The sequence below is a fragment of the Vespa crabro genome, chromosome 6 (assembly GCF_910589235.1).
Source record: "Vespa crabro chromosome 6, iyVesCrab1.2, whole genome shotgun sequence".
Lineage (NCBI taxonomy): Eukaryota > Metazoa > Arthropoda > Insecta > Hymenoptera > Vespidae > Vespa > Vespa crabro.
This window is the reverse complement of record NC_060960.1, coordinates 2,894,363-2,916,709: the sequence shown is the minus strand read 5'-3', so window position 1 is coordinate 2,916,709 and position 22,347 is coordinate 2,894,363. Positions and strand designations below refer to the sequence as shown.

The window sequence follows — 22,347 nt, the reverse complement described above, 5'->3', positions numbered from 1 at the left end:
AATACCACGATTTTTCTTTTTTACAAAAATCAAATTTATTCGACAATTTTATTGATATATACCTGTTATGTAGAAAGTTTCATCATCGTTTATATGTTCATAATTAAACGGAGCACCTAGCCAATTGCTGTTACTATCCATTATTTTATTTAAAAGTGAAGTGAGCAGTTTGCTAGATGCTCCAATAATGTTACAAATAATCATGAGGCTTGTTTTATCAGGGTAGGTATTTAAAAATACTATTTTATAACGTTGTCTCGTTAATTATGAATTGAATTTAAAACATTTAATAATTGCCAGTAAATGCTATTACAGGAGTAACATGAATCTGATAGTCAAACATTTAATAAATTTTCTGATAATAATGTCTTATCCAATTGCATCAAAAGTTTGCACAAATGAAAAATTCTTTCATATTTATCTATTCAACATGTTTTATATACTACAGAAATAACAATTTTTTAGTGCAATTCTATGCATTCGATGCAGATTATAATATGAACTTGCTTTTGTTGCAACAAGATATTATAAATATGAATGATAAATAATGATATTTATGAAGAAATAGGCTTGACTCGATTTATCAAACACAAAGAACTGTGGAATGTTATGGGGCTTGAAAATAAACTTGTATTTACTGTAATAGTGAACAGTTGATGTGTTTATACCATGAGCAGGTTACGTTACAGCGCATCTGATAGAACTATTTCTATCTTTTTCAAAGCTATTTTAAAACATAAACAGTGATATCCTTAGTTCGTAGTATACTTTAGTTCGTGAAAACAAAAAGTCTTTGCTTGAACGAAAATATAATTATAGATACATAGAGGTTAGATTTATATCACTTGAGCTTACGCATCGAAGAGGAAGCTACTTATCTCATTCTTTTCATTACTTATTTCGCCATTTGAACTAGAGTCTTTTTCTCTAACTGCTCTAGTACGCCTAGATTAATAGATTTTTTTTTCTTATTTATTTATTGTTACTAGCAACAAAAATGTAGAAATTTACAATATAACAAAATGGACGATCAAGAAGATATGTAAGAAGATAATATACTTTTAATAATGTAATACATTTTAAAACTTTAAAATATAACGTATGTAGGTATGATTTTAAAACTTATCGATTGTTTATTACAATAAGTGATTGCACTTTCTAATTCAATTGATCTGTTACAAATTATGATTGTGGGTATATTTTACAAGACAAGAGTATTTCTCAAAACGTTTTGATAAAATTTTTTTTATGACAGTTTTTCTTCTTTTTTTTTCTTTTTTTTTTATTTTTCTTTTAGACAGACTGCGCTAAAAAATATATTAACGCGTAACAAATATTATTTGCTTACTAAAATTACGATGTCCTCTCGTAAGAAAGGTTTCTATAAAGGTGGTTAAGTCAAGTATCATTTAATACAAGGAAAAAGTTCTAAGTAAAAATGTTTATTATATTTTTTCTAATCTATAGAAGGCAGATAGAAAATTAATATTAATGAAAATATAATTGGAAAAAGTACAATATTTATAGTTAACGAACAAATATATCTGCCATGCGCTACACGTAACCTGATAGATCCCTGCAACATTTGAAAATGATTGAAATGATGGAGATGTTTTTTCTTGAAATTTGTACGAAACTCGCTGAATAAGGCGCTTTCATAAATGATGACACTCACATATACAACACCTTTATAAAATTCCTTTCTCTATCGAAACAAATACATATATTCTTCTCGTAAATCAAGACAACGTCAGTTTATCATATAAGTTTAATCGAGTTTATAGACACACTCACAAAATATCTTGCTATATTATTTTATCGAGTGAGTAATGGTTATTTATATATATTTATGTATATTGTTAGATGCAACTTACATTAAATAACTATCACTGCACTTACTTCCATAACATGTAATTTTGTTCATAATAATCAAGGTTTTTTTTTCCTTTTTTTTTCTTTGTTGCATGCACACTCATATGCTTTCACGCTCTCATATTTAATTGATAAAAATTAAATTTCTCCGAAATTTATGTAAATCCAGCGCTAATACGTTAAATATAAATGAAACTAGTCCTTTCAATATGTTGTATTAATTCGTAATCTTGCATTTTAAATAAAACTTTTAATTAATTTAAATTGTCCGGTAATAGTTATAAAGAATGGCTCTTTAATTTTTTTAAATGTATGTCTATAATTACATTCTTCAGTATTTTATGCAATGGAATTACTTTAATAAGATTTACTATATTGCATAACATATTTGTGCCTTTTGCCGTTTATAAAAGCTTCATTCATCTCATAAACGATAGATTATAAAAAATGATACAATAGATTCAAATGCTAAATAGCACATTATTATTTACTTTATCTCCAAAGCGGACTACACGCACATATACTGTTTTTAACTAACGATTTTATACCAATCAGACTCTACTTTTCTTGGCAAGGATAGCAGCACGGTGGAGATTTGGCTACCATCGTAAATCAAATTGCAAATTTAGTACCTTGGGAAGACAGTAAATTATTGGAATATGATTGTATATAAGAAACAATTTTTGTCTTCATACATTCCGATAAAATGTATAATAAATATCGACAAGTTATTCATGTGTGATTTCAGAACGAATATAAATATGAAAGTTATCTTATTATATATATATATATATATATATATATATATATATATATATATATATATATAACATAATAAGTATATATGAGTCAATAAAAGTTGAGTCGGCTAAATTTCTTTTAGGCCCCACCCAGTTTTCTGCTCCTTAATGATGCAGATATTATTATTTAGAATTTAATTTAATGAGAGACACACGCACCTTGTTCTTTGTGAAAATATGGCCCCTATGTTACAGGCTCGATGTAAATATTTGGAAAAACGATTATTTTCCTGAGTCTGCAACAGGCGTCGTTGAATTCCATGCCATTTACATTTACAATAGGCCTGCCAAAAGTCAAAATCATTTGTCATTCGGAATATTCGAATACATGTACTTTTTCTATACATATATCCGAAAGACTTACGCAAGCAATCGAAACATCGCGTCGTTCAACTTGGGCGATCAACGAATTTTTAATAACGTATCACGTATCTTCTCTTCTCAGAATATATAAAAGTATTCTTTAAAACTCAATCGTACTTGTCTGTCAGGCACCATAATTCCGAATATATCAAGCTCTTTATGATTTACATTCCCATATTTGTAAAGTAACGTTGAATTGTATTATAAATAAGATATACATATATGTATATGTATATATTTTCGTTTGTATATTTATGTTTGTGTGTAATAATGTATATTTTCTCTGTGTGTGTATGTATATATGTGTATATGTGTATGTGTATGCGTTTGTTATATTACAAATAAACACTAGACACTTCAGTATGTTCGCGTTATCGCGAATCGAACACGAAAATTTGAATATTGACAGTCCTAAATCGTGTGATTTTTGTTTAAATCTACAAGCAAAATTTATAGTCTCAGCGTAAATATTTTTTTTATCGTTGAAAGGCATTGTGGTGCACTGCGGTGATCTCCACGACAATGACCAAAGCTATAAATGTAAAATATATTTCGGTCCCATTTTTTTACAATTTCCTTTTCTGTACAACAAGACGAGACAGTCTCGGTAATATAGTATTATAATTATAAGAATTTCCACACGTTTTTTTTTGGGGGGGGGCAGGAGTGTTAAACAGGATGAGCACGTATTTTAAACATTTCATTTTCTTTCTACTTTGCTTATTTCCTCTTTTCTTTCTTCTTTTTTTTTTCACAAACATTTCTAATAACCGATGTAACTCGAAATTATTTTATATTACCTTTCATATATTCCGAATAAATTTTAATGATAAATTTATTGTATAAAATCGAGTTTTCCTTTCAATTCACTTGCATAAGTCGTTCAGACATTCGTATATTTTATTATTCTTCTTTTTTGTATAACTATTACAAAATAGCTATAGAACCGAAAACTTTATTCGATAAAATTGACTAATTTAAAATATGTACCCAATCCTGTTTGTAAACGATAATTATCGACGTTAAAAAAAAAATTAGGGCGACGGATGTTGTCTGCATCGAGTAACAATGATCGCGAGGAAAGCGAGGAGCATTGAACGAAAATCTATCGTTCCTGAACTTTCAGTCTTGAATCCTTGTTGAACTTTCAGCACAATTAACTCCGTCAACCCTTTGTAAATTGACTTTTTTCAATGGCGAAACATTCGATAAAATGAAAAAAAAAAAAAAAAAGAAATAAATAAAAAAGGAATTACGACGATTTTGTTTCTCTCAAATGCATCTGGCATAAAATTGAACTTACTTGAACTTTTAAGATCTCTTTTTATCTCTCTCTTTCTCTTTCTCTCTCTCTCTCTCTCTCTCTTTCTTTCTCTCTTGCTCTCTTTCTCTCTTCCTCATTTTCTCATTTGTATTATTTCTACGGTATGTATGTGTTTCAATCGCTTGATTCTAAATATATATAATACATATATATTATTTATTTATTTATTTTTTTCATTTATTTATTACCTTTATTAAACGTCATCGTGACTTTCTATACGCAACATATTACGGTCCCCGAAAAGAGAGGCCGTGCTTGCGTCGAACGGTGCGGCGAATAAATACTTGTTTTGCTAAACATTCTCCTCTCTTATACACACACACACACACGTCGCTGTACCCATGACACAATTCTCAGAGATAACATCATACAAAGAAGATATTACAATATAATGGAGGACGATATTGGCTCTATGTATAAATATATTCCTAAGTTATTCGAGTTGTTTTGATGTAAAAATCAAAAATTTGTATGTAAAATTAAAGAAAATGAAAGAAAGAAAGAAAAAAAAGGAAAGATTAAGAAGAAAAAGTCTCACATTTTTCCAAACTCTGAGAATTTTATCGCACGGCTCTCTTCTCACAATCCTTCGAACTCCCTTTTTTATCTTCGTTGTGTCACGGGTTGAAAGCTTTGGTACGCGCGCGACTTTTGCTTTCTTATTTTATTTAATTTTACTTTTTTTTTCCCCTATTCCTCTTCGCTCGTCGTACACGTACGCACGTACATACGTACACATACATATATGTCGTATGTGTAAACATATACGATTGAACGTACGAGCCAAAGAATTAATCGTTAATAAAAGTCGAAGACTCACCGAGACTTCAGTCTTTCAGTCGTTACTTCTGACACATTGTTATGTTTACAATGGGTATGTCTTTTGTGTTCATAGGTATACGCGAGAGTAACGGGATAATTAGCAATTGGCCCTCAGAGGGTTGAAACGATGTGTGGCTTGGCAGTGGTGGAGGCGATCTCGGAGAGTCGTACGTCGATAGGAATGCGATCATCGTACAAAGTCGGTGCTTGTAATATTATACCCGCCGTACCGACGACCACGGCTAATGTAAAAATCCACAAGAATAGCCTATCGAGCACCATCGCAACGTATTTCCAATCTTCTTTGACCTACGAATAACAAACGTAATGTCAATTGTCATCATTTACATCTTACACGAGATTGTTAGAAAAGTTTATAATAATTATTTTAACAAATATTAATATTAAAAGATATTTTTTACACGAACAATTTGTTTCTGAAACGATAATATTTTGATATATGAGCATTTATAATATTTCTCATTAAAATTTCCATATTACTTATACTTTAATATGTAAGTTATGTTTATGTATTGATTATCTGTAATCATTTATGCAAATATTAAATGTTGCGCCTGAAAATATGCATCACTCCAAACTACATCGATAATGTCGTTTGCGAACGTCATCAATCGGTATGAAACTTTTGAGCTTTTATGAGTATATATTATAAACATATTGCCTATTGCAAGGGTTCTATAAAATTTCATATTGATAGATGGCGTTCGCAAGCAACATTATCGACTAAGTTTAAAGTAATGCCTATTTTTAGGCGTCAATAAATATAAAATATAAAAAATAAAATAAAATATTTACAATACATAAATAATTAAAGATCAGCTTGAATTTTCATTAAAAATCTTTACGAACTTTTAGAACAAAATGATGTTTCAAAGATTACGTATTAATCCGAATTTGTGAGAATAAAACAATATTTAAATTTGATTACGGCTAAATTGTCAAAGGAACATCATACTCTGGTAGAGTCCTCTTCTCTTTTCGTGTGCTCGGCGATAAAACGAATGCCTTCAATGGCCTTGTACAGTTCTGGGCAGTGATGCCAGTGATGAAGCGTGTTGCAGAGAGCATCAACGCTTTCCTCCGTTGGGAGCTGAGGTGGTGGTGCCACAGTGGCTGCAGGCGAGCCGTGAATACGACACGCACTTCCTAAATTTACCGCTTCTAATTCACTGAGAAGAAAAGGGGAAAAAAATTGAGGAATGAAAGAAGTGCTGAAAAATATAAATTAAAAAAAAGCAAGAAAAGTTATATTATAAGTTATTAGCAATAATTATATCAATATAATAATTTTAGATAATTATTAACAGCAATTATTAATAAAAAAAAGAAAAAAAGTAAAATCGAAAATTTCATCCTAATAATAAATAATATCTTATGAAGTACAAGTATAAATTATTGAATTCATACCGAGGATGCAGTTCGTCTTGCGAATCTAAACTCGGAAAGAGAACAGAAGATTCAACCAACTCCGAAGCCGAAGTTTCAACGAATAGAGACGGATCTCTCAATTCAAGACCATTGCATGTTCTGACCATCACTCGTTGTCCATGTTGTCCGCCTATACTACGTTTATCTATTTGATACTGCGGCCTATATACACATATAAAAATCAGATAATTAATTAACAAATTATACAAAAAAATCAAAAAGACATTGTTATGCCGATTAACACTTTACCAGCTTTGAGTTTTATTATCTGTAATCATTTATGCAAGTATAAACAAGAAATTGATTGACCATAAACACAAAAATTATTTTATTAGTTATTAATATTAATACATTTAAATATCTAATAATTAATAATATGCTCGCGCACGTGCATGGTAAAGTGTCAATATAATGGAACGTACAGAGCGAGCTTTTATGAAATATTTTTCATATTAACAAATAAAATATTTAATATTAAATAGAAGAATTAATTTATTATAATTTCGATCATTCTGATTTTATTAAATAATGAAGCAATTTAATTGAGTATATATCAGTTATTTATGCATTGAATCTTATCATTAAAATGAATGTAAAAGTTATAAAATTGAAGAGCTACAATTTAGATAAAACATTATATAATCGAATACGATGAACATCATGCTCTAGGAATAAAGAGATAAGTAGTACGTTGTGCGTGATAAGAGACTACGATACGTGTGCCTTTTAAAAAAGAGATATTTTAGTCTACTCGATCTTAATGGGAATTCATTTGTTCGAGTTTGAATATGGTGATGTTCGATAAGTTTTGAAATGACTACGGTGCCAGGGTCTTACTATGAAGCTACCCTTAACAATGAGATTGCTTTCTATATACAAGCTGATAATATAAACGCATTTGCATCTTTTTAACGGCGTCCGAGTGTCGTTCTAAGGTAAAGTATCCAACGTTTGATATTTCAGGTTCCTATGTGGGAGATGCCGGTGGTCTTATAGAAAGAAGATGTGCTGAAGGTTGTATGGTCCCATCGAGTATCTTTTCATGCTCTCTACGGTGTATTATATACGTATAAATGTAGATATATATATATGTACTTATATATATATATACACACATATGTGTATATATACAACAATATTATAAATATGTGCACATTTTTCTGAAAATACATTGCAACTATTCTTAGTAAATATATAAATATATATATATACATATATATATATATATATATATATATATATATATATATATATATATATAGGTATATATGTACGTATGTATACATGTATGGTTATGGACAAGGGTGACATTAAGGTCACCACCTACAACACGCTAATGCCGATTTAATGCATCATGGCATGATTCCAATGTGGAATATATCTTGCCTGGAATCGTAATCGGTTCTCTTCGAAGTCGTATTATACCTGCGCATCACGAGTAATCTTGGTAAGACATGGATAAAGACACGGCGGACCCACGGTGCCATCACGTGAGTCTGTGGTGAACGGAAGTGAACGTTGAGTACTACCACTGTGATGCATATGCTGGAAAAGTTATAAGAGAGCGTTTTATAACGTGAAGAATTATTTCGATTTTAACATGAACCTGGAATTATTTTTCATTAACGATGATATTAACTTCAATTATTGATCTTTTTTTTCAAAATCGGAATGTGCATCGTGGATATTTTTTTTTTTTTTATATAATATAATCAATTGTGTTCTTAAAATGAATAAAGAATTAAATATATTCATTGTATTTTCTATTTTTTTTTATTTTTTTTTTATTTTTTTTTAATCATTTAGATACACTCTGACCTCTGAGGGATTAATTTAGATAGGAATGATTTGTCTATTTCGATTATACTAACAAAATTTACGTATTATCTGCATTTAATATTTATTTAACTTAAAATTAATATAAATAAAATATATAATGGTATCTATTTTTACATATGTATTCTTTGTTTATATATATATTATATATATAAAATATATATATATATATATATACATATATGTACCTGAAAGTATCAAGGATCATGGTGAAAAGGACGAATTTACCAAGAAGCGGTACAACTAGCGACGTGGGTGGGATGATTTCAGCCAGAAGAAGGAAGAACACAGTCAACGATAGTAGAATTGAAATGGATAGGCTGACCTGTGTACATACAAATAAAATTATTTTCATTTTAAATTTGCAATGATTATCATTGCATCATCGTGATGCGGTTGTCGTATTTTTTCAATCATCATGATTCTGTGATCACAGTGTGACTGATTAACGAATATCGAATATCGAGAGAAAAAAGGTTTGATTAAAAAAAAAAAAAAAAGAAAACAAAGCGAATGCTAGAAAAGTGATTAGAAACTTCAATAATGATCAAATCTTTTCATTTTCAAACATTTTCAAATTTTCAAACATTTTCAATGATCAAGATTTTTTCCCTTTTTTATTTATCACCGATAAGTTTAGGACTCACTCAATGTATGCATGTTAATAAATTTAATCTATTCTAATGTGCAACATTATATATTTACAATAATTTAATTCGTTATACATTTTTTTTGGTAAAAGAATTGATGACGCATATATTAATATTAAACGGCAACATTTGTGCGAATAATTAATTATTCATTGAATTTTGCTAAAAAGAAAGAAAAAATTTCCAATAATGCATTTCTTTCCATTATTCAAACTTTTCAATATATATTTAACAATTAGTATAGTATTATATTTTCCTAAAAATCTTCTCCTCCATCCAAATAAAAAGAAAATCATTTAATGAACCATAAATAAGTTAATAAATGAGCGTACAATAAAAGGTTAAATTAACGCGGCGATCGATAAGCGGAAGAAGAAAGATAGATAGAAAGATAGATAGATAGATAAATAAATAAATAGATAGATAAATCGATAGATAGATAGATGGAGAGAGAGAGAGAGAGAGAGAGAGAGAGAAAATAAATAATAATAATAAAAAAAGAAGAAATTCAGATTATTCGGAATCGAACTTCAGAGGGTAACCGTCAAAGTAGAAAATCTGTTACAATAAGAAGAAGAAAGGCCCTCGAGAGCGGCAAAGGAATGATGAGAACGCTTTTCAATACACTTAAGAGTCCGTGTCACGTTTCAGAAGGTGATGAGGGAAGGTTGTGACGTCACCGGTAACCCCAAATGTATATGCAATCATAGGCGTCGACTACTAAAGGCATACGCCGATTCATTCGCTGAGTATGCAGCTTGCAAGATTTATACGAGCAGATCGAATTCGTTCGGAATCGGGAAAAGGAGAGGAACAAACGATAATGGGAAAGAAAAAAAAAGGGAGGAAGAGAGAGAAAGAGAAAAAGAAAGAGAGAGATATATAGAGAGGTCCCACCGGCAATAGGAAATACTGTTAAAAATTCAATCCACGAAAAACCAATGAAGAGATTCGCATTTGTTCAAAAAGAATAGCTCAGATTAGTACTTATTAATAATTTATTATTTATGGTTATATGATTAATACAAATGATTGTATTGGATTTATCAATGATTGAGAAAATTCATAGGATTTGTACTTATTAATAATATATCATAGTTATTAATATAAATGAATGTATTTATATTAATGAATTATCGATGATATCAGTATCATATGGATTAAACTAAAGTTTGTTCTTAAATGATAAATAACTAATTTATAAATAATAATTTCGAATATGATTTTTCCGATTGAAAATGATAACTATAATAAAAAAAAGAAAAGAAAAAAATATTGTCCTATTGTAAAAAGCAATATTAAAGATGAAAGAATATAGAGAGAAAAAAAGAGAAAGAGAAAGAAAGAAAGAGAGAGAAAGAGAGAGAGAGAGAGAGAGAGAGAGAAAGAGAGAGAAAGAGAGAGAGAGAGAGAGAGAGAGAGAGAAAGAGGAATACTATTAAAATTCATTATTATAAGAATAATACAAATTCTCTCTTTGTATCAATTTCATTTTCAATTGGTTATCTTATCTTAGAAATTCATTTGGTAATAGTAAGAGCAAAATGACAAACATATATATATATATATATATATATATATATATATTCTACGAATGTATTTGCAAACGTACACCTATACCATCTAAGTGGCTTGAACTTAGCTATAGATACCCCGCCTCCCACCCGTACATATATACACATATGTACATATACATATGTGTAGAGATGATGATAGTGTTGATGATAGTGTTTATTCTTTTGATGGTGAAAGAAGAATGAAGGACGATCGGAGAAAGCATTGTTTCTGGGGTCTTGCATCGATCTAAAGACGACAATGTTCAATGTCTAAGATATCTTCTCGCAGCCACCAACTTTCCCTCCACCATCTTCTCCCGCTCTCTTTCTCTCTCTCTTTCCTCTCTCTCTCTTTCTCTCTCATTCTCACTTCTTGTATCGAAGATTCATTATAGCCATGTAGTTTTCTCTATCTCTCTCTCTCTCTTTTACGTTTGACCTTCTTCCCCTAGACTATCACCGACTCTTTTCCGTTCCTTTCACCTTCTTTCTTTCTTTTTTCTTTTTCCACTCGCGGCGGAAAGTAGCGAACAATATGACTGAATTATACATAGGGGACATACTCGGTGGTTATTGGTTCGAGGTCAAGAGTCCACGCGAAGGTATAAAGGCCGCGACTGGGATACGATTGTCTCTTGATCGGCTTGGTTTTCATGGACGACAGCTCGATCGTGATCTAGTTTCTTCAAAAGCTGGTTTCTTTGAACCATCGAACTGTCTAGGAGGATGAGGCACGCCTTCTCCTCGCCTCTTTCTCTTTTCACATACAGATACACACCTACATACAAACATACACACATACATATATACATATATACATATATACATACATACATACATACATACATACATACATAGAGAGAATCGAGAAAGAGGAGGATAAAAGAGGACGTGAGGGTTATGCTGGGTGATGGTACTTTAACTTTTCCGACCTACCAAATCAACGGCATCAATCGCATCAACGGCTGCACACCAAGTGACGTTCCTCGAGTGGTGAACTCGAACGGCAAACTTTCACGATTACGTCGATCGATCCGTTCTCGCTCTTTTTCTCTCTCTATCTATCTAACTTTTCACTATCTCTTTCTCTTTTCCTTTTTTCATAAACGTCAAGGACCCTCAAGTTCTCAGCGACCGTGAAAAGGATAATGGACTCCTTTTTAAATATTTTCGATCTATTACCGTATCACGAAGACGAGGAATGTTTTAAAGATTCGAAGTTTAACGATAAAAAGTAAAATAAAATTGATAAAATAAATAGTGAAAAAAAAAAAACAAGGAATGTTTCTTTGATTAATATAGAAAATTTTACCTTTTCACCGCTGTCACTCGGTAAATAGAAGACCAGTACCGTGAGAAACGATATACCCATACACGGTATTATAAGATTGACCGTGTAAAAGAGAGTCTTTCGCCTCATCGTAATGTTGAACGTGATATCGAGATAGGGCTCGTCGCAGCACGTATAGAACTTCTCGTTTCTGAAATAAAAAAAAAAAAAACAAAAAAAAAAGAAAGAAAAAAAATGATATGGTCGTTCACGATTAGAAAAGAATCAACTTTGATACAAATAATATCCTCGTTGCATATTATATATTGACATCTTGTTGTAATTAATACTATTGTTTGACAGTTTGATCTTTCAAGAACAAATTATATCTGCAAAAATCTATTTAACAAAAGTTGAGGATTATAATCATTAATTATTTATATAATATTTTAGTAATTTATTTTATTCATTTTGATCATTTTTATAATTATTAAAGATAATGAATCAGAAAGAAACATCCCGATCGATATTTTTCTTTTTATTAATTCTCAAATGAGAATACGTTTATATGTATGTATTTAACTTCATTCGAAGTTTGTACGTTACCTAACAGCAGGAACTTCGAGTATGTCCCACTCGACGGAAGTATAAAATTCCGACAGATCGACGCCAATGTCGACGACGTTACTGCCACGGATCTCGTCGATGTGTCTAAGGTCGACCTAAAACAGAGAAGGTAAAAGGATACGAGAAAGACGACTAAACGTTCACATTTGACGATTACATATGAAAACGGTTCTTATATGTAAGATCGAATTTTTAATCGAAAAGCAAATATAATGAAGGAAACATAAGAAGTTCATAGATGTGTTTGTGGAAGTTGTCGTTAACTGAAAAAGTCAAATGGGTTAGCAAATGCATTTGTAGACACACCTACACAGACACCTACATAATCGTCGTTTGTGATATTATCGATTTTCCCCTCTCGGCCTGAATGCCGTTCGATATCTTTGACATTTGCATCCATCTGCACATTAAATCCAAAGCTGTCTCTCCATCTTACTCTCTTCCTCCCTATCTCTATCTCTATCCCTACCCAGAGAGAGATTCCCGGTTAAACCACATCGGAGAAGCCATCCTCGTTGATTGTCGTCCGAGAAACGAAGAGAGAGAGAGAGAGAGAGAGAGAGAGAGAGAGAGAGAGAGAGAAAGAGAGAGAACAATTGTCTAGGATATTGAAATAGCCTGATATACGATATACAATATGCATCGGAGAAGCTATCAATCAGCGTTACTCGATGCCTCTTTCGTCTTTCTCTCTCTCTCTCTCTCTCTCTCTCTCTTTCTTTCTCTCTCTCTCTCTTTCTCTCATCTCTCGATAGGAGAATATTAGAATGCTCGAGAGCTTGACCATTCGAATATTCAAATTCTCGCCAGTTTTACATAACCGGCTTGTATATAACTCTGGTGTGAGTATTATGCAATGCAGAGAAAGAGAGAGAGAGAGAGAGAGAGAGAGAAAACGTAAATACGGCATGTCTGAACAACAACGATAGAACGACGTAATATTAAATCCAATGTTCTATGCAATATTCAAATTTACTATCTATAGTCTGCTCTTCTCTCTCTCTCTCTCTCTCTCTCTCTCTCTCTCTCCCTCTCTCTCTCTCTCTCTCTCTCTCTCTCTCTCTCTCTCTCTCTCTCTTTGTACGCCTCTTTTTCTGTAGGTGTGTAATGATATTATACTTCGTATATTGGAAATATTTCGATAACGTTATCAGTAATTACTATATATATATACATATTTACGTAGATTAATCGAGTATTTATTGTAAATTGCGAAATATTGATATATTTATAATCATTTTTATTCTATATCTAATATAATTATATAAATAAATATAATTTTGATTATATTTATCGATATATAAAGAAATGTAATATTTATTTAACATATGTTGAATTGATTAATCGATGATTAATCGGCGTTTATGAATTGGATGACAAAACTTATAATAAAAATGAAATCGTTCAAAAAATCTTTCTCTCTCTCTTTCTCTTTCTCTTTCTGTTCACTTATCGTTATTCGTGAATCACCTATTTCGTGGTCACGAATGACAACACGAGCAAACGAGTAAAATCGATTTTCAAGCGATTAATAACTCTCCTAGTCGTGATGTCCAAAAGTCTATTTGTTACATGTTCATCATATTTATTTACCTCTCGTTATCCTCCTATTGCGAGAGAGAGAGAAAGAGAGAGAGAGAGAAAATCTCGGTGATATGATCCAGCATAGAAAAATATAAAATATCGTTCCATTAAAAGAGAGAAGAGAATTTGTTTACTATCGGGTTAACAGCACACTCTTTTACGATAAACGCTTTCGTAACTCCGTTTGAATTATTTTATTGAAATTTTCTTATTTATTACTATACGTGGTCCTTTTTCGATGGCAAAGAACGTAGAAATATTTTTTTTTCTTTGTTCTTTCTTTCTTTTTTCTTTTTTATAAAAATGATTACAATCCTATCAATATCTTTTACGGTAATTATATATGGATCATATTGAAATGTATGTTTTGCGATTGATGAAAATGAATTAATGGTATTTGTCGATAAGTTCGTTTAACGAATAAATACGCACGAAAAAAAAGAAAACTAAAGAAAATTTGTAAAACTTTCATTTCGAATTACTTTCTTACCTGGAAGCCGTCGTAGGTCCACGATCCAAATTTCATAACACAGGTCTGCTCGTCAAAAGGGAAATACTCGACGTCGATCTCGCAGGAAGACTTGTAAATCGCCGGTGGCTTCCACTCGACTCTCCCTGTATAATTTAATGTTGCCTTCGTTGCTAGTGTTACCTCGAAGTTACCGTCGGCGCTATAATTATAAGAAATTAAGGAAAATTTATATTTTAAGTCAGAATTGAAAGGATTTTAAGAATATTGAAATTATCGATATTTGTCACGTCATAGAATGGGTTAAAAAAAATTGATAATATCTATACCTTTTTTATATTGTATTACACACATTTCTTTTTTTTTTTTAATGTAATTATATATATATATATTTATATATATTTTCAAATATATTTATTATAGATATTCTAGTTATTGCATCCGTATTTAACTTTATTACCTGAAATCTTTTCGTTATATGTGACTTAATGGAAAAAATTATTGAGGCAAAGTTACACTATTTTAAGGATCACATTTGATTATCGATTATATTTTACGATTATATTTTTTCGTGCAAGTGCAATAATGCATGTGCATGTGCATGTGTACTTGCAAAAAAAAAATAATGCATGTGTATGAGCAGTTGCGAAAAGAGATAATGCATGCGCATGTAAACTTGCGACAAAAATATTATCATGAATATGTGAAACCATGCATCCTTTGTCTCTTAATATTTTTTCTAACTTTAACGAAAAAAAAAAGATATGGTTTGTTACAGTTGCATGAATCATCAGACATTTTTTCAAAATGCCTCGTGAATTCTCGATATTGTACATTATTATTATTTTATTAAAAATGACGAGAGTAATCGATTCATACAAAAAAAATAAAAAACAGTGTAACATTGTTTTTAGTATTTTTTCCATAAAATCAAAAATAACGAAAATATTTCAGGTGATAAAGAAAGGTGGTACACAAAGGTAGTAGTTAAGATAGATGATATACGTAAATTATAATTATAAAATAAATTTTTAGATTATAAAAAATAAATATACAAGTAATATTTATATATATAAAATTTATGCATATATATATATATTATATATATATATATATATATATATATATATATATAATTATATATATATATATATATATATATATATATATATATATATATGTATGCATAAATATATAATGTACGTATCGAATTTGTTATTTGATATGAAAATATTTATAATATAATACATGTATTATTTATTACATGAAAAATACGTATAATACAATGCATGTACTTGTTATCATATAAAAAATAAAATAACAAATATATTTGAACTTACTTGTTGTATAAAACTATATCTGGTCTCCATATATGATCGGATGGCACGTGCAACATTTCCACTCCACCGTACTCCTTCGGATCCCATTTTAATTTGTAATCGTACCATGACTGAAAAAAAAGAAATATGTAAAGAACAAAAACAGAAAATTTTAATCGCGCCATACGAAAAACGTGCTGTGTTTTGTGTTGAAATCACGTCCGTTTAATATACATGATACGTATATCTACACACATATATAGATACTTTTATACGGATATATACTATGTATATAAACATATGTATATGTACATATATATCTATAGTACATATTTTTTATTTTGAGTATGTTCCGTATGTTTCGGCGCGTTATCTGCTTTCGCGTGACCTGCTACTAACGGAAAATCGTTTTTTTTGTATTCTTTTTTTTTTTTCTTTTTTGTTATACGACCATTTCGCTTTTCCGGACGTTTTCAATCCATCGCGTGCAACGAAACTTTTCTTCTCTCTCGTTTTCAAAAAAAAATAAAAAGAGAAAAAGAGAGAGAGAGAGAGAGAGAGAGAGAGAGAGAGAGAGAGAAAGAGAAAGAGAAAGAAAACCGAAACAACGAAACCGTAGAAAAGAAAATAAATAATATGTACGTATGCATATATGTATGTGTATGTATAGAGCAATAAGCCGACTTCTAGAATTATTTCACTAAAGTTTTCAAAGTTTGTCCAACGAGAACGAAGAATATTTTAGCACGTAAACGTTCTTCTTTTTCATTTTCTAACGAATTGGAACGTGACTTTCTTGTTACACCAGGATGGAAAAGTTACGCTTATGAAAATATAAAAATCTCGGATAGTCCGTTCAAATTATTCTCATTTTTATGTAAAAACGATTGAAAACTTACTTTTTAAACGTAAATATAAAATGTTGATTTTTGGTTAATGATTTGGTTCTAAAATTTATATTCAACGCCTTACATTTGAAAAATAGTTTTAAATTTTTACAACTACGTGGATTATTATTTTATTCTAACGATTATTTACAATTGTAATTAAATTTCTATATATTTAGTAAAAATATAAATGATATTATTTATGATCATTCCTTAATCGAAATTAAAATAAGTTATTTCGTTCTTTCTATAAAATAATTAAACATTTTTGTTCGTGTAACTGTTTTATTTTTTCTCTAAACAAAAGTTATATCTATAAAGCGACTATATAATTAACTTTCTTAATTAAAAAAATAAAAACAATTTCTTTCTCTTGTAAAATAATTATACGTTTCTTAGCATTATTTTCTCTCTACAACAAAAATCGTATTTAGAACGTTAGATATTTTATATTTATAACAACTACAACCGATTAACTTTATCATTTCGATAAGAAAAGAATTCTTTTCAATTTTTAAATGCTTCAATAGAATTCGAAATATCATAAAAAAATAAAAAAAGATGAAAAGAAAAGAAAAAAAAAAAAAAAATAAATAAAAGAGTTTGTCAAGTCGATCTGTGATTTAGAAAAACGGTATCGAGTTCGTAAAATTGAAGAAATAATTTCATTGATTAGGAGAAAGACAAAGAGAGAGAGAGAGAGAGAGAGAGAGAGAGAGAGAGAGAGAGAGAGAGAGAGAGAGAAAGAGAGAGAGAGAGAGAGAGAGAGAGAGACAGTCATAAATACAGAGAAATAGAACATACATAATTATCAGACATAATTATTGTAGTTGCTAATTAACATTTAATTGAATAATAGAATTAACTAATTCGAGAGAGATGTTAGTGTAACTTTCTCACTCTCTCACTCTCTCTCTCTCTCTCTCTCTCTCTCTCTCTCTCTCTCTCTCTCTCTCTCTCTCTCTCTCTCTCTCTCTCGAAATGTCACGTTTTCAAATGAATATTATGCCAGGACGAAAACGATCGATCTTAAGGGATTCAACGAGGCAGGAAGTTGAAGCTGGAAGAGCGGTTGTACGCAACATGGAACTACATGAGCGTGTACACACTGACGAAGTTTCTCTTGCGGTTCTTTGCACGAACGCGAGTGTACTGCCGTTTGTATCAACGGTAATGTATGCCCGTTCATCGATAACCACATGGCTTTTAACCTATCCACCACCCTCTTCACCATTCCTATTTAATGTTCAATATCCCTGTCTTTGTCTTATTTAGAATCATTATTTTTAAATTGGCTTAATCGTCTAATAAACATTTATCACTTTTTACATTTGATTCGATTAATAAAGATTGATAACCAATTTATTTTCTATAACTATCAATGTAAATTTTCATTCAAACATATTTTAATTATTTATATTATTTATATACCCATATATGCAAGTATCTTATGTATTTCCTTTGTTTTCTTTTATATATATATATACTTATATATTATTATATATTATACATATATACATAGATATGTTTTATGTTTTAGTTGGATATGTTTTGTAGTTGTAATATAACACGTCGTTTGAATGTGATGAATAAAAAAATAATTTTAAAATAATATATATTATTATACGTATATATATGTATATATATATATATATATATATACCTGTTCGACCCAAAGATTCGTCGTCATAATCTGATTCTTCAAGTTCTGAAAGAAGATCAAAACGGAAGAGATGTTAATGATCATATGTGATTTACTCTTGATATACTTTACGTGAGTTACTCGATGACATCATCATCGTCATATACTATCATCATCAACCGACCACGTCGATGAGTTGCGAGAGTTTGAGCTTGATCTTGACGGTGAGGGCATCCGTGACGTTTACCACTGGACGTACCAGTTTGTTGTAATTCGAGAGGAGATCGTCGTAAAGTCGCTTTGCGTCTGGATTTCCTGAGCATCCTAAATAATAAAACAAACAAAAGAAAATAAAAAAGATCAAATGCAAAACAACAAAGGCATTATGTTCAAGAAATGCAGGTAAACAAAAAGACGCACAATTTTTTTCTTTTTTCTCTCTTTTCTTTCCTTTTTTTCTTTTTTTTTTTTTTCTAAGAAATCAACTATGAAGTCAACGATTCCTGAAAGTGAAGTAGTTATTATAAAACTCTCATACGACCTCGTACTTTTAGTTGTAATTAAATTTTTAAGCCTTTCAGAACATCAGAACGATCGCTCAAAGGGACATTAACGCGAGTTTCGAGCGTAACAATGTTGAAAATTACACCTTACGTATAATTTTGCTAAAACCGAAAAAGCAAGTAGAAACGTATAGAACATGGCTTGAAGAGAAAAGATCAAAAGAACGTATACGTTTGTCTTTGCGCTTTTGTAATTCGAAATAACAGCGTATTAAAGAGATTCTAAAAAAAAGAGAAAGAGAGAAACAGCAAGAGGATGATACCTTATGCCTACAGTCATGATTTTTTACATTTTTATATGATCTCTTTTTTTTTCTCTCTCTCTCTCTCTCTCTCTTTTTCTTTCTCTTTTTCTTTTTTTTCTTTGAGTCTTTACTTTCATCTTTATTTACCTATTTCTCACTTTCCTTGATTAAATGTACGCTCACACTTTCCTCGTAACACATTTGAATATATTTTCAATATATTTAGTTTCATTAAGAAATACCTATCCCATTGCTATTTTACTTTGAGCACTATTAGCTTTTCACTATCGTTCGTTAAATGAAACTTTCTTCGATCTTTCAATTAATGCTTCCTTTTGGTTTTAGTAAAAAGATTAATCACTGATATTAACACGTTTGTATATTCCATTTCAAAAAAAAAAAAAATACATATATATATAATCTTCTATCAAATAGCTTAATAAATTGATTTGAAAAAATTAATTAAAATCAATCATTAAAAATATAGATAAAAATTGAAATCTTGTGATCATTCAAATTAATGATATTATTTTTATTATATTAATACTGATGTATTTAAAAAAAAAAAAAATAATTTTAAAGACAATTTTTCTAAAAGAATTTTTAAGAAATTTTTTAGATTAATCACGAATTAAGATTATTAAAAAAACTTGGAGTAGCTAATAATATCTCTGTTATATTTATACTTGTTAACAACGATGTAGATAATTAAAACGATGATTTTTACAAATAAATTTTATTATTACATTATTTCTAATGTATTCATTATACATTAGAGAAAACGCTTTAAAGAATGGAAATAAAAAATCATTCTATTAAAATATCTAATGCTTTTATTTACTATCGTTGCAAGGTAAATAGAATGATAATTCAAAGTATCATTTGAAAACCCTAATGCGAATAAAATGCCATTTTATTTGGAGTCTAATGGAGACGAGATTTAAGCGATTCACTCGTTTCTCTGGAATCTTCAAACTTCCTAAACGACATCAGCGACGGTAAAGAAGTACTTCTCTCTCTCTCTCTCTCTCTCTCTCTCTCTCTCTCTCTCTCTCTTTCTATCTAACTATCTTTCTTTAGGTGGGAGGAAGCTAGAAAATACATGGAATGCAAGAAGAAACGATTGATAAGAGTACCAGTTGAAGAGCTTGAGAGAGAGTAAAAGAGAGAGAGAGAGAGAGAGAAAAAGAGAGAGAGTTTCAAGTTACCTTAGAGAAAACGAGATATGATATCTTCTCTTTTCCGACGTTTCTTTTAGATTTCGACGGATCAGAATCCATTTTCTCTTTCTCTTTCTCTTTCTATTTTTCTCTATTCCTTTCTCTCTCTCTCTCTCTCTCTCTCTCTCTCTCTTTTTCTTTTTTCTTTCCCCCGAGATATTTTTTTTTCTCTTTCGATAACTCGCGACGAGTTTCCGCACGAGTTTCAACTACACCAAGCGTGTATCCACGATCCCGGAGCTTTACTTTTTGGCTAGGTTTCAAAAATTAAAAACCTTGCCAACGTAGTTGTATCGAACAACCCGGCCGAAATGGTCGAAGGGTAGCAGGAAACTCGTAAAGTATCGTCGATGAATAATGTGTGGCTTCGCAAACTGTGTAATAACGACCATCCGTGTTTCTGTATTACCTAGAGACTTCGGTCAAACGAAAATGCTTGAGTGTCGGATAAATCGGCATTTTAGGAAGTCAAAAGATCTACCACTCTATCAGAGCTATGTAGTTTACAGACGTTAATCGTCGTTCAATCGTATTTACAAAAGTCATGTATATTACTTATTTTAAATTATGAATGCTTTTATAGAAAAAAAAAAAAAAAAAAAAAAAAAAGAATTAAAATTTATTACTTTTTCTTCCACTTATTCCAATTGGCTTGGAGAAACGATAAATCGCACATTAGTAATCGGTCAATTATCTGGAAATTACGTGCAGCTAACTGAGATTCAAGAAATCGATGTTAATGAACTGTAAAGAAACGGCAATTCGTAAAATTATTGACGCACAAACTTTTAAGTGGAATTATGTTTGATAAAGTTCCTTTAAAAAAGAGAAAGGCAACGAGGAAAAAAATACAAATTAACGATTTCAAAGAAAAAAAAAAAAAAAAAAAAAAAAAACAAAATTGAAGTATCCTTTCAGATATTTTTTAATAATCGAAAGTATTAAAAATGTGATATAGAAATTTGTTTATTTGAAATGCGAAAATATTTATAATGAACATTTATCATAATGAATATCTTAATTAAGAATCAGAAAGTGATCATAAAATGGAAGTTAAAGTGATTTGTATTTTTTAATAGAATTAGTATTACAAAGGAACAAAAGTAAAAAATAAGAGAGAAGATCGTTTTACGAATTGAAATATATTTGATAAGCAGAAAATACCGGGAAAAATATTGAAAGCATATTGAATTTAGAAGATCGATGTTATATGATAAATCCCATGACATTTTTTAACCGGAAAAGAACAAATTTTTTGTATTTAGAAATAGATATATATATATATATAAGAGAAAATTAGTAGATCTCGGTTTATTGATGAAATTTTGATGAAAAGAAGATGTATGAAAAAAAAAGAAAAAAGAAATAAATAAATGAATAGATAAATAAATAAAAATGGAGAAAGAATAAACAAGATAGAGAATGTGTATCTAATATTTTTCTTGATTCCCTCTGCGACCTTAAATCTTTCGTATATACCTTTTTAGAATAACATTCGTTCGTAAGAATGAATATACACACACACACACACACACACACACACACACACACACACACACACACACACACACACACACACACACACACACATATATATATATATATATATATATCTTTCTCTCTCATTCTCTTTCAACTTTTCAACTTTTCAATATTTACGTATGTACGTATACGTAGATACATACGTTTGATATTTTTTATTATTGAATTTCAAATCAATTTGAATTATGATAGAACCTTCGTGTTAAGAAAATTAGAAAGAGAGAGAGAGAGAGAGAGAGAGAGAGAGAGAGAGAGAGAGAGAGAAAGAGAGAGGCAGATAGACAGAGAAGAAATGGTTGGATCAAAT

At 30.1% G+C, this 22,347-nt stretch overlaps 1 protein-coding gene across 4 annotated transcripts in view; it reads right to left on the bottom strand.

The window, feature by feature from the left end:
• Nucleotides 1–10: 10 nt before the first annotated feature.
• Nucleotides 11–22,347, bottom strand: part of LOC124425152 (acetylcholine receptor subunit alpha-like) — a 100,143-nt gene continuing 77,806 nt past the window's right edge. For 3 of the 4 annotated variants that reach the window (XM_046965097.1, XM_046965095.1, XM_046965096.1), the window contains 11 exons: nt 18,655–18,794; nt 18,492–18,536; nt 15,963–16,072; nt 14,644–14,824; nt 12,549–12,664; nt 11,985–12,153; nt 8,655–8,791; nt 8,017–8,175; nt 6,610–6,792; nt 6,158–6,371; nt 11–5,490 (listed from right to left, as the gene is read on the bottom strand). In XM_046965097.1, the coding sequence (XP_046821053.1) occupies nt 5,293–5,490; nt 6,158–6,371; nt 6,610–6,792; nt 8,017–8,175; nt 8,655–8,791; nt 11,985–12,153; nt 12,549–12,664; nt 14,644–14,824; nt 15,963–16,072; nt 18,492–18,536; nt 18,655–18,794 (1,652 nt within the window). In that variant the 3' untranslated portion in view covers nt 11–5,292. The remainder of the gene's footprint in view (nt 5,491–6,157; nt 6,372–6,609; nt 6,793–8,016; nt 8,176–8,654; nt 8,792–11,984; nt 12,154–12,548; nt 12,665–14,643; nt 14,825–15,962; nt 16,073–18,491; nt 18,537–18,654; nt 18,795–22,347) is intronic. The other variant, XM_046965098.1, reaches the window with a different exon arrangement.